Source organism: Mastomys coucha, unplaced genomic scaffold, assembly GCF_008632895.1.
Source record: "Mastomys coucha isolate ucsf_1 unplaced genomic scaffold, UCSF_Mcou_1 pScaffold5, whole genome shotgun sequence".
Taxonomy (NCBI): domain Eukaryota; kingdom Metazoa; phylum Chordata; class Mammalia; order Rodentia; family Muridae; genus Mastomys; species Mastomys coucha.
In genome coordinates this window covers 44,900,804-44,913,586 of record NW_022196911.1, presented here as the reverse complement: position 1 = coordinate 44,913,586, position 12,783 = coordinate 44,900,804, and the positions used below count along the sequence as shown (strand labels likewise).

General features: G+C 43.7%; 1 protein-coding gene across 1 annotated transcript in view; it reads right to left on the bottom strand.

Annotated features, from left to right (window-relative positions):
• Gfpt2 (glutamine-fructose-6-phosphate transaminase 2) overlaps positions 1–12,783 on the bottom strand; it is a 50,018-nt gene that overhangs the window by 9,419 nt on the left and 27,816 nt on the right. Inside the window, exons 10-16 of the mRNA XM_031352899.1 lie at positions 7,248–7,411; positions 6,801–6,896; positions 6,599–6,696; positions 6,179–6,299; positions 3,628–3,785; positions 3,300–3,414; positions 301–428 (exon numbers count right to left, since the gene is read on the bottom strand). Coding sequence (XP_031208759.1) covers positions 301–428; positions 3,300–3,414; positions 3,628–3,785; positions 6,179–6,299; positions 6,599–6,696; positions 6,801–6,896; positions 7,248–7,411 — 880 coding nt within the window. The remainder of the gene's footprint in view (positions 1–300; positions 429–3,299; positions 3,415–3,627; positions 3,786–6,178; positions 6,300–6,598; positions 6,697–6,800; positions 6,897–7,247; positions 7,412–12,783) is intronic.

The window sequence follows — 12,783 nt, the reverse complement described above, 5'->3', positions numbered from 1 at the left end:
AATAAAGAAAATATCTAATAAAAAAACCCAATGCCTTGTTCTCTTCTCCCCATTAGGCTGAGGACTCTCTGGGGACAGATACCTCCTTCACTCATTTTTGTTACCCCAGAGTAAGAGCCAACATCCAATGCAGGCTCATGAAGAAGCCTAGTGGGTTCGCAAACCCCTACCTTCCAATGTTCTAGGCCCTGTCTTCCTTCCCACTGGCTTCTTTCAGTATGTCCTAAGCCTGTCCTGTGTTGCCCTAGGAGACTGTGTGGTCAGCTACTGGAGGTGGAGGCTGGGCAGAGAGGGACTCACCAAGGCACCTTCCAGGCATGTGGCATAGTTATATCCCCGTCCCATCACTAGGAGTGACCTTTGTGTGTAGAGCTCCAGGGCCAAATCGTGGATCTTCTCATCCAGGGATAACACTTCTTTGATCAGCTCTAAGCAATGCAAAGAGATACGGGACAGAGAACTGAGTCATTCTGACTTCCAAATATTCACAAGGCAAATCATCGGTTATAACAAGGTTTAAAAACTTAGGCTGCTCACGAGACTGCTTCCATGCATTATTTAGACAAGCTTTAAACTTAGGTCTGTCATAATTTGGGATAGTGTCCAGGAACTTGTCGGCTTGGCAGTTCCTGTATGTGTGAGTATGCTTGTGAACATCTATAAGATAGGCTATAAGTTCTCATTTCCAGCTCCACGTTACAGGCAATAAACCAAGAGCCTGCGTGATGAAATCATCCCCGAGAAGACACAGGACTGAAATTCCAAATGAACTCCTCAGTTCCTTGCCCTGGGCTGGGTCCCAAGGTGAAGTCAGTGCAAGTTAGACCCAATGTGATCAAACTTCCTGGTCTCGGGACTCCTTTACACTCTTACAAATTCTTGTCATCCTCAAGAGCCTATGTTCTTGTGAGTTATAGCTCTCCATAGTTATTGGATTTGAAAATAACACTAAACAGCCAGGTGTGGCAGCGTATGCCTTTAATCCAGGCACACAAGAGGCAGAGAGGCAGGTGGATCTCTGAGTTCAAGGCCAGCCTGGTCTACCTAGTGAGTTCCAGAACAGCCAGAGCTACATAGTGAGACCCTGTCTCAAAAAAGAAAGGAACACTAATTAAAAACTTCTTTTCGAGTGCTGATTCATTCATTGCAAAAATAATAACAAACTTATAATGCTATATTTCTGGGGAAAATAAGTGTGAGAAGGTTGTTATTTGAAGGGCTCTTGCGGACCTTAGTAGAGCAAACGTGGCTTTTGCAGCTCTTGTCCTTCTTCCCATTCCCTCTCCATTCCCTTATGTGGCCAATTCCTTCCCCTGAGATTGATCATCATGATCCAGCTATCAAAGTATTGAATGGAGTCCAACAATCAAAAGTCCCCTTTGGCTACCCTAATTCACATGCCCAATCAAAAGAAACCTACACGGATTTTCCGGTTTCCCTTTATAAACTGCCTTTTGCCTGTAGGCCAGGTCTGTCTCCTTTCCATCCAGAGGCAGTTGTTTGTCCCTCAGGGCAAATATGCCTTCCCCTTCTTCCTTGTTCCTTTCCCCCTCTCCCTCATCTTGTATCTCCTGTCTTTGTCTCTTAGTCCCTTTGTCCTTCTGAATCTCCTTTGTGCTGAGAACTTGGTTTTGAAGTGTTTTGTGCTGATTCTGGTCCTTTCAGTATTGTTGAACATCTTAAAAAAATTTTTTTTTTTTTTGGTTTTTCGAGACAGGGTTTCTCTGTGTAGCCCTGGTTGTCCTGGAACTCGCTCTGTAGACCAGATTGGCCTCAAACTCAGAAATCTGCCTGCCTCTGCCTCCCAAGTGCTGGAATTAAAGGCATGCACCACCACTGCCCGGCATTACATCCCAGCATGCAGGAGGCAGAGGCAGGTGGATCTCTGTGAGTTTGAGGCTAGTCTGGTCTACAAAGTGAGTTCAAGGACAGCCAGGGCTGTTACACAGAGAAACCCTGTTACGAACAAAACAATGGGGCTTGGGGTTGGGGGTTAGAAAAGGGGAAAAAAAATTATTATTTGTGTGTGAGTACATGCATGTATGCAATGTCAAGCATGTGCCAGTTGGGGGACAACTTGCAGGAGTCGGTTCTTATATCAGGTGGGTTTGGAGGACCAAACTGGTGCTTTAGACTGGGCGGCAGGAGTCTTTACCTATTGAGTGGTCTCCTCAGCCCAAAATCTTTGTGTATTTCTTTAGCTTCTGACTTTCTAGTAAAAGAGTTGACAGCACATCTGTTTCTGCATTTAACCTATCATGATTTTTGTCATTATTTTAATATGTAAACCAAGGCTTACGAAGATTTATATTTGAAAAAGGGAAAGGTTTAAAATGTCTTCAAATAGTTGTGAATGTTCTTAGATTCTGCATCAGACAAGAAACAATAGTTATTGGAAACAGAGTTGCAAGTATGGAATCTGAAACACAGATGAAGTTTCTCTCCTTTGTTACATTTGACCTGATTTGCACTTAAAGTGGCTTTTTCACTCAATTTGATGACATCTTGCAAAGGCCCAGAGCTAGACAAATCTAAAAATGGCCACATTTAGTTACAAAAACCACCTCTTTAAAATCGCCAACTTCTCAGTTAAAACAAACAAACAAACAAACAAAAAACCTTCAAATTTGGAAATTGGTTAAGTTAGTGACAAGCTTTCCAAATTCTAAATGAGCCAGGTGGTGGTGGTGCACGCCTTTAATCCCAGCATTTGGGAGGCAGAGGCAGGTGGATTTCTGAGTTCGAGGCCAGCCTGGGCTACAGAGTGAGTTCCAGGACAGCCAGGGCGATCCAGAAAAACCCTGTTTCGAAAAAACAAAACAAAAAAACAAAACAAAAAAACAAAAACAAACAAACAAACAAAAAACCAAAACAAAAACCAAATTCTAAATGACTGGAAAGTTGACCTTTATTATTGACAATAGGCCCTGTTGTTTGTTTCCTTGGAAGAGCCTGGCTAACTTTGTTCATTTTAAGGTAAACATCTGCCAATGAAGTCAGATCGGCTTGCTACTAGGCGCTGAGGCAGTCAGGAAAGGTGGGAGGCTGTTGAGGTCAGATGCAAAGGTCCTGGAGCTCTGCTGACAACTGAGGCTTTAAATCTTGGCCTAGAAAGATTTGCTGGGCAGGTTTGGAGGGGGTTATTGAGTAGGGGTTGTGGAGTAGGATTTACCACTGAGTAGAAAGGTCTGGAAGAAGAGCATAATTAACAGCATCCTTTACATAAGAGGAAAGGAAGAGAATGACTCAGAGGAGCTCAGTGGATTTGGAAATAAAGAAAGCCACCTTCTGGGACTCACCAGGTAAAGATCTGAGGCCACGAATGATCTCTTGCCTCCTGTTCTGTAGAGAAATTCGATCTTCAGACATCATCAAACCAAACATCACTAGAGAGATGAACTGGCTAGTGTAAGCCTGAGAACAAAGTGGGGAGGGGGACTTTAGACAGCTGTCTCAAGGTGTTTAAAGAGACAAAAGAGCTAAACAACAGAAACAAAGATAGGAAAAAGATGTAATGACAAAATGAAGAGATGAGGAGAGGAGGGAAGAGAGGAGAGGGGAGGAGGTGGAGAAGAGCCAGGTGCAATTGCCACCACCCAGGTTCTCCCTAGAGAACACAACTTGTACCTTGGTGCTGGCTACCCCAATCTCCGGCCCTGCATTGATGTGGACACCACAGTCGGTCTCCCGGGAGATGGAGCTGCCTACGGTGTTGGTGATGCCCACAGTCAGCGCACCTCGATCCTTACAGTATCGCAACGCCAGGAGCGTGTCTGCAGTCTCACCTGCAACAGGAGAGATGCTGTGAGGGAGCTGTGGGATGCTGTAAGTGCTGGTGTTAGGTCAGCAAGCACCCTCTTCTCCCTTGCTCCTTTCCTCATCATTCACCTCTACACATGCCACTTGGAAATTCAAAGCCCGGCCACCCTTTGGAAAAGAAAGCCCAGGTTCAACATCTTTCCTGTTGTTTCTTAGACAGAATCTCCTTACTATTTATATAGCAAGCACTTTCGTATCTCCTGTTGCCTTGAATCCTCATGTCAACTCCGTGGGGTGTGTGTGTGTGTGTTTCAGTCCTCATTTCCCTTTAGGCTGAGTTCATAGAAATGCAAACATCCAAGCTGTACAACTTGCTGAGGTTTAAATATTGAAAAGCAAGACTGCCCACATGGTGCTTCTCACATAGAATCTGTTTGAAGGAAATATTTCTTGCAACCTTCCAGGATGGACTCAAATAATTTTTGTAGTTAGGCCACATCAACAGGTTTATGCACAAGCCAGCACCAACTCCCTGTTTGTCAGTTTTAAAGAAACTCAAAGCAATATGAGGCTGACCATAACATGAAACCCGGTGAATTTCCAACCCTGATTGTTCCAACCATATATGTTCAACAGTGTACTCACATATATAAAATAAAACAATAACAACAACAACAAACAGCAACAAAAAGCAGATTATGGCTGTACAGAGACCAGCAGATGGCCACTACACTGTTTTCACATGAAACCTACCTATTTTTCTTTCTTTCTTTTATTTTACTTTCCCTACCCATTCATGAACTACATTTAGGCTCTGAGGGGAAAGTCAACCTAAAGGCAGTGAGATGGTGAGCGTGACCACGTGGTTCTGGTCAAGGGAGGTACCTTTATTCAGTGGGATGGTGAGCATGTCTGTACTAGTTTTTCCTCAGCTTGTCATCAAATGGAAATGGTATTAAAAATTCAAAATGGGGGGGCTGGTGAGATGGCTCAGCGGGGAAGAGTACCAACTACTCTTTGGAAGGTCATGAGTTCAAATCCCAGCAACCACATGGTGGCTCACAACCACCCGTAATGAAATCTGACGCCCTCTTCTGGTGCGTCTGAAGACAGTTACAGTATACTTACATATAATAAATAAATAAATCTTTAAAAACAAAAATTAAAAAAAAATTAAAAATGAGGCCCGGTGGTGGTGGCACATGCCTTAAATCCTAGCACTTGGGAGGCAGAGGCAGGCAGATTTGTGAGTTTGAAGCCAGCCTGGTCTACAGAGTGAGTTCCAGGACAGCCAGGGCTATACAGAGAAACCTCAAAAAACCAAAAACCAAAAAACAAACAAACAAAAAAAATGGAAGCAATATTAAAATTCCCCCTAGGGTATTAGAACTGTATGGTCAATTTTCAGTTGTGAAGATGACATCACAATAATGCTTTGTCATCTTTGTCTCACACTCTGAATTATCTGTGGAGACAGATGACACGATGTTGACATCAACTTCCATATAATTCAGAGGCGGAGACAGGTGAATTGCACACATGGATGACCTAAGGTTGACTTGGTTGGCAATTTCTAAGGGTAGATGCTTTCATTACATGGATGTTCCTACTTTTACAAAGCTTTGAAATTCACTGAAATTGAAACATTTCAAAATCCTTCTTAAATCTCTAGGGGCGACTCCATGGGTATGGCTCAGCTGCAGTACACCTTTACCTGGTGTGAGGATGGCACCCAGGAAAGGCTCTCTCGGCTAAGGCAAAGAAAGTATGCCTCCTTTGACCAGAACCACGTCTCTCCATGCTTCCCTCTGCTGGACAGTGTGGGCACTGCACATAGCTGGCCTATAAGGCTTGGACACAGCCCACCACCAGCTGACTATAAAGATGTGACTCTCAAACCAGCAGTAGAATTGAGATTTTTTTTCTCCTCTAAATTAAGTACAGAAACATTAGGAGCGTGAGTGTTCTTGGAAGTGCTTGGAAGCTTAGGATGGCTTGGGAAGCCAAAGGCAGAGACTCTTAGACCAGGCATAGAGGAGACTCTATGTATGTATCATTAGCCATGCTGGGAAAGGCTAGGTAGCTCCTTTAAGTCATCTGTGGTTCTGTGAATAAATTCAGTAACATCATGAGCTCATTAAGCTAGCCTTGGAATCTTTTCTTTGGTCTGTTATTGGTACCTATGTGGGGTGAAAACGTTTGGTCACATCTTTCCCCAGAGAAAGTCAAACAACATCATACAGTGTTGCCAGTAACTGATGCTTTGAGGAGTTTTAAATGACCCAGTGCATGAGACCATGTGTGTCACACATAGCCGATGCACAGAGGATTCAATGGAAGAAGGGAGGGGGCGGTGTACAGAGAAGAGGGCTTGAAGATGAGCCAATAAAAATCCAGCCATGCTGCCCATCCCCCTTACCTGATTGGCTTACGAAAAAGCAGACATCATCCCTGAACACAGGTGTGTTCCTGTCCAGAAAATCACTGGCAAGTTCGACCATCACAGGGAGCTCAGTCAGTTCCTCTAAGACTTGTCGTGTCTGACGCCAAACAGAATGGAGACTGAAGTCAGTAACAGGCCTTATAGGGACACAGGGCACCTAGGCTTCTAAGGGCAGTTTGTGACACAGTGCCTTGCTGGCCCAGTAGCATGGGAACTTCAGCAGGCCATCATGTAAGAAGAAAGGGCTCAATACACTACTCAAGCTGGTTCATGGGAATGAGAACAAAGTTCTGCTTCAGTTCAGAGGCCAGTGCACAACAGCATCATGACCAGCATTTTCGTCTTGACTACTGTTAATTTCCCAGGACTACCCAAGGCCTGGTGTATTGCACTTACAGCTACAGCGGCATGGTAGCTGGTTCCACAGCCAATCACGATGAGCCTTCGGCATCGTCGAATCTCTTTCAAATGGTCCTTCAAGCCACCCAGGAGTACTACAGGACATGACGCAGGGTATTAATGTTAATACATATAACATTTGACTGCATTCGGTGGAGGAAGGCACAAACAAGAGCTTCTTACTGGGTATGGTGATTACCTGTGTTGGTCTCAAAATTCACGCGGCCTCTCATGGTATTAAAAACTGATTCTGGCTGCTCGAAGATCTCCTTCTGCATAAATGCACTGAAGTTCCCTGGTTGGGGAAACATCAACAAGGTAAGTATCTTTTAGATACATTTTCAGAGCTGAACTGAACCAGGAAAAGCCTAGTGAAATTTTGTAACTTTTTGCCAAGATGTCACCATGCCACAGTGCTAATAGTACCCATAAAGCGCCCCCAAAGGTTTTAAAGATTGCAGGGTTTTTTTCTGTTTGGTGCTATGGAAACAAGTCAGATTCTCATCTGTGGGTCAGACACAATGACAATCTCCAATTTACACATTAGACCCTGCAGCTTTCGGGAGTCAGGGACCTCTCCATCTCTGGCCCCTGAGATCACCTACGCTTCATGGCGTTTGCACAGGGACTCTTGGAGGACACCTGCCTTTCATTATTTGCTGCAGTTCCATCTGCAAGGTCTGGATGGCTCGGGAGGGGTCATCACTAGCTGAGCGCTTGACTCGGTGAATGGAGAGTTTCCCATCAGCCACGGCAGCAATATCATCATCTTCTAAGAAGATGACCCGGTTGGTGTGTTCTATGATGGCACTGGAAGGAAGAAAAAAAAAAAAGACATCAAAGGTCATGTTCTACTCTTAAAAGTTACAAGGCTGCAGTGCCTTGCTCTCTCTCAAGCATGGGATCTTGACCATTTTAGGTGTGACGACGGTATTACAGTAAAAGATTGACAGTTGAGTCCTGCTGGTGATTTCCTCCCACAATTATTTAAAAACCTAATCTTGATCTTATAGGATGCATGAAAATACACCATTTCTTCGGTAAACATTTTTATTTAATATCTCTAAAAACTTAGGAACTAACTTTTAACCTATTAGAATACCAACATTTCCTTTAAACTTAACAATTCATATTTAAATCATCAAATAGCTGCTGTGTTCAAATGTCCTCCAGGCAATCTCTTGGATGACTCTTTCATAATTGGTTTCTTCAAATAAATCACAAAATCCATGTCACCTTTGGATAAGGTTGGGGAAACAAACTATTCTGATTATAAAGTTACATTTATTCATATGCCCATGTGCATGGGGGACAGGAGGGGTGTGCTATGGCATGTGTGTGAAGGTCAGAGGGTAACTTACAGGAGTCAGCTCTCTCCTTCCATCATGTGGGTCTGAGGATCATCTTGGCTGCAAGGGCCTTTGCCCACTGAGCCATCTCGCCCACTTAACACTTGCCTTTTAAAATCGTTTATAAAGAGTTTATAAAGGCAAGCTTCTGTTTATATAATAGAATCTAGCTAATACAGAACAAATGATAGAACAATCACCTTATGCACTCCTAATTATGACTAGCTCTAATCAAAGATCATAAATGGCCATTGAAACCAAGAGGTGAAAGCTGAGAGAATCTTCACAGTTGATGAGTAGGGCTGGTAAGACTTGAATCTCAGACTAAATACAAAAGGAGAAATATAATGGGATGGTGTGCACTTTCTGATAAAGGGCAGGCTGCCTATGTCGTCTTACCACAAATCAAACCTGAGTACAAATCTAGCTTCTAGATACTTGCTGTCCTCATGGGCTTTAACTTGCAGCCTAGAGTCACCTGAGAAGGGAGGGAGACCTAACTGAGGGGCTGCCTAGATCAGATTGGCTGTGGGTGTGTCTAGGGTCTTTTCATGAATGTTAACTGATGGAGGAGACTCGTCCCATTGTGAGCAGCACCAAACCCTGGGCAGGTAGTCCTGGGCTGTCTAAGCTAGCTAACCATGAATTGGCAGGTGAGCCAATAAGCAGTATCTCTTCATGGTTAGTGCTTGAAGCTCCTGCTTGAGCTCCTGCCCTGACTTTCTTCACTGATGGGTGGTGGCCTGTTAGTATAAAATGAAATAAATGGGCAGTGGTGGCACATGCCTTTAATCCCAGCACTTGGGAGGCAGAGGCAGGCAGATTTGTGAGTTCGAGGCCAACCTGGTCTACAGAGTGAGTTCCAGGACAGCCAGGACTACACAGAGAAATCCTGTCTCAAAAAACCAAAACAAACAAACAAACAAACAAATAAACAAAAAACCTTTTTCCTCCCCTAACTTGATTTTAGTCACGGTATTTGTCACAGCCCCCAAATGAAACTAGAACACTTGCCAGTGGTAGTGTACATTACACTACATTAAACAACGCGTAGGAAGCTGCGATGTGAAAGCAAAATCCAATATAGTGGAGAAACTTATCAGACAAATAACCCAGCCCCGTCTCCCCTCCCCCACACCTTTGGAGAAAGCCACAGGCTTATGCTACACTTATGTAAAGCTAAAGAGATACTTCAGTTCTATGGCTCTGAGAAGACCTGAGTATGTTCAGATCCTAGAGGAAAAATTGAAAGGGATGGAAAGCCAGTCACTCCAAAGGAGGATGAGAATATGAACCCTTGCTTAGAGAGTGGGAATTAAAGAGCATAGAAGAAAAAAGTACGACCATCTTGCAATCAAGTCACGAAGACTGCTAGCCTCGTGGTGTTTAATGCAATCACTATTTTACCTTACAAAAACAAATAGTAATCTATTAACAGCCATGAGGACCCCTAGTTCAGGATCCAGCTCACCTTTGCCTTTTATTAGTCCTAGGCTCCAATAATACTTAAATAACCTCTCTGAACTCTATAGGAGCTGGCCACTGTTCCTTTACCAAGGCTGGAGCAGGGCACTGGGTCTGTAATAGAACATGCCACTCTTGCCCCAAGGGATCTACATTTGTCTTCAAGTCTTCGGAGGTTTTTTTTGTTTTCTGTGTATATCGGCATATCCAAAATTCATGCGGTGACATTGTTTGCAGGTGGGGTTGATCAGATGATGATTCAGAGGTTACCACCGAAAAGGTATTGTTATAAAAATGAACTCTGTCTTGTGACACTTGCACCAGATGCCAGTGGCATGCCCCTGGGCTTCTTCATCTCCAGAACCATAAGCTTAACAAACTTCTGCTCTTTATGTATTGTTTAGTCTAGGGCATTTTCATTGGGGTGACCTTTTTTTATATTATGTGAATGTGTCTCTGTATTTTCAATTGTTCATTCTCTACTGGCAGAGAGCAAAGTGCTGGCAGGATTTTTTTGGTCATTTCTATGACCCATCACTGGATTTTCTATTTGGTAAATATTCGTCCTTCCTCACCTGCCTAAAGGCAGTCTAGAACTGTATCAGAGGTTGTCTCACTGCTGATTGGTTGTAATAAAGAGCTGATGGCCAACAGATTGGGCAGGAAGTGGAGGGCAGAACTTCCCAAAGAGAGAGCAGAAACGGGAGAGTCAAGAGGACATGGAAGGAAACAGATACAGACCCCAAGGGAACAGAGAAGTATAGAGTTAGCTATGTTGTGGGCTGATGGATAGATAGTCTGGTTAAATCAGCTGGGAGTTAGGTCATCTAACTATCTGGCCATTGGCTAGTCTGGTTAAGTCACCTAGCAAAAGGCCTAAGCTTTAAACAATACAGAAACCTCCGTGTCATTACACCGCTGGCTGTCAGAGAAAAGTCCTGGCTACTTGTTTTTGTTACAGCAAATGAAATGTGCTCAGACAGTTGGCTTTCTCGCTTATATACTAGTCTATGTGAAGGTTTGAATAAGAATGGCCTCCATAGGCTCATATATTTGAATGCTTAGTCACTAAAGAGTAGGAACTCCTGGACAGGATTAAAAGGATTGTGTGTATGTGTGTGTGTGTGTGTGTGTGTGTGTGTGAGAGAGAGAGAGAGAAAGAGAGAGAGAGAGAGAGAGAGAGAGAGAGAGTATGGAAACCAGAGAATGGCCTTGGGTATCACATTTCAGGTTCCACCTACCCTTTGTACACGTGTGTAAGTTGTATGGGCATTTCTGTGTGCAAGTGCACATTCCTATGCACATATGAAGTCTGGGTGTCCTGCTCTATTGGTCTGAACCTAATCCCCTTGAGACTAGGCTACTAGGCTAGTAGCCAGCAAGCCCCGGGATCCTCCTGCCTCACACTGCTGGGGTTACAGATATGCAAACAGCCACACCTGGCTTTATTTACATTGTGTCCCCCTTCTCTGTCCCCCTGCCTTATAGACCCTCTTCCAGCGAGGGCTCTCTCTCACTGAGCCATCTCCCCAGGCCTCACCTTGGCTTTTTTGCTTTGTTGTTTGTTTTTTGTGTTGTTTGCTTTTGAGACAGGGTCTCTAATTGGTGTGGGACTCTGCAAGTAAGCCAGTTTGGCTAGGTAGTGAGCCCAGGGGATGTGTGTGTCTCAGCCTCTCCAGCAGTATGCCACCAACATCACCTTTCTTATGGGAGTTCTAGGAAGTCCAATTCAGGTCTTTACACTTGCAAAGCAAACACTTTCCCAACTGAACTATCAGCTCAGCCTTAGAACCATTATTTAAGTTCCAAAAATCTATAAAAACAAAGGGATTTCAACCATAGCATTATAGACATGAATCAAGATTTTGTTTTGTCATTTTGTTTTCTGAGACAGGTTAGCCCTGACTGTCCTCAAACTTGCTCTGTAGACTAGGCTGGTCTTTTTTTTTTTTTTTTTTGGTTTTTCAAGATAGGGTTTCTCTGTGTAGCCCTGGCTATCCTGGAACTCACTCTGTAGACCAGGGTGGCCTCCAACTCAAAAATCCACCTGCCTCTGCCTCCCAAGTGCTGGGATTAAAGGCATGTGCCACTACCGCCCGGCTAGGCTGGTCTTGAACTTATAGACCTGCCTGCCTGTTCTGGGATTCTTCTTCTCTTCCTCCTCCTCCCCTTCTTCTTGGATTTATTTATTTAATGTTTGTGAATACACTGTCACTGTCTTCAGACACACCAGAAGAGGGCATCACATCCCATTACAGATGGTTGTGAGCCACCATGTGGTTGCTGAGAATTGAACTCAAGACCTTTGAAAGAGCAGTCAGTGAATCATCTCTGCCTCCCTTAAAAACAATTCTTTACTGCTAATTTGAAAACTAAATTCCAAAGCTGGGCATGGTAGTTCATGTCTGTTATCATTTGAGGGGCTGAGGCAGGAGGATTGCTGTGAGTTTGAGACCAGCTTGAGCTACAGAGTGAGGAGACTGTCTCAAAAATGAAACTATTTTATTCAACTTTTTTAAAGCAATGTTAAGTTTTTCTATCAAAGAATTTGGAATCTCTATTCACATCTATTCTTGCATCTTGTTATAATCATGTATAGTTTTCTGATTTGGGTTTATTTGTACTGAGTTTATTCTGAGAGATTTTTATTAAAGTGTGGCTGCTGTCACTGTAGTGAATAGTCTTGTTTTTCTGTTTTGTTCATCAAATGTTAGCTTAGGGTCAGTCTGCAGTGCTTAGTCATTGGAGAAGCTTCTAGAAAGAATAAGGTAGGTGTGGTCCCTGCCTGGGCAGCTGACGGAGGGTTGATAGCTGCTGCATTGGTGAAAGATTCCCATGTCTTTATTCTCTGGGAAGCTGCCAGCATTAGTTCTCACAGCATGTCAGTTGGCTTTAAAAGTGTATAATTATATTGCCTTCAAACACCATTCCATCTTCCTTCAGGCTTCCGTGCCTTTTCTAATTTCAGAAACATCTTTCATATGTCACTGACTATATGGTAAAAGCTCAGTGGTTTCCAGCATTTCTTTGAAATAAAAACTTCAGCAAATTCTTATGTTCAGACACCACTCACAGGTTACAAAATCTGTTTCCAACAGCAGCAGCTCTCTAGTTTTCCCTCACTCCCCCTTCTCTGTTCCCCTGCCTTCCCCTACCCAAATTATTCTTTCCCTGTGCCTGCAGGTCTCTAAAATGTATGTACTTAAGCTGGTGAGATGGCTCGGTGGTGTGTGCTTGCCACCAAGCCTGACAACCTAAGTTCAATCCCTGGGACCCACACGGTAGAGGGAGAGAACCAACTCCTGCAAGTTGTCCTGTGTTCTAAATTCATGCTCTGAGTGTGAGAGTGTACAAATACACACATACACA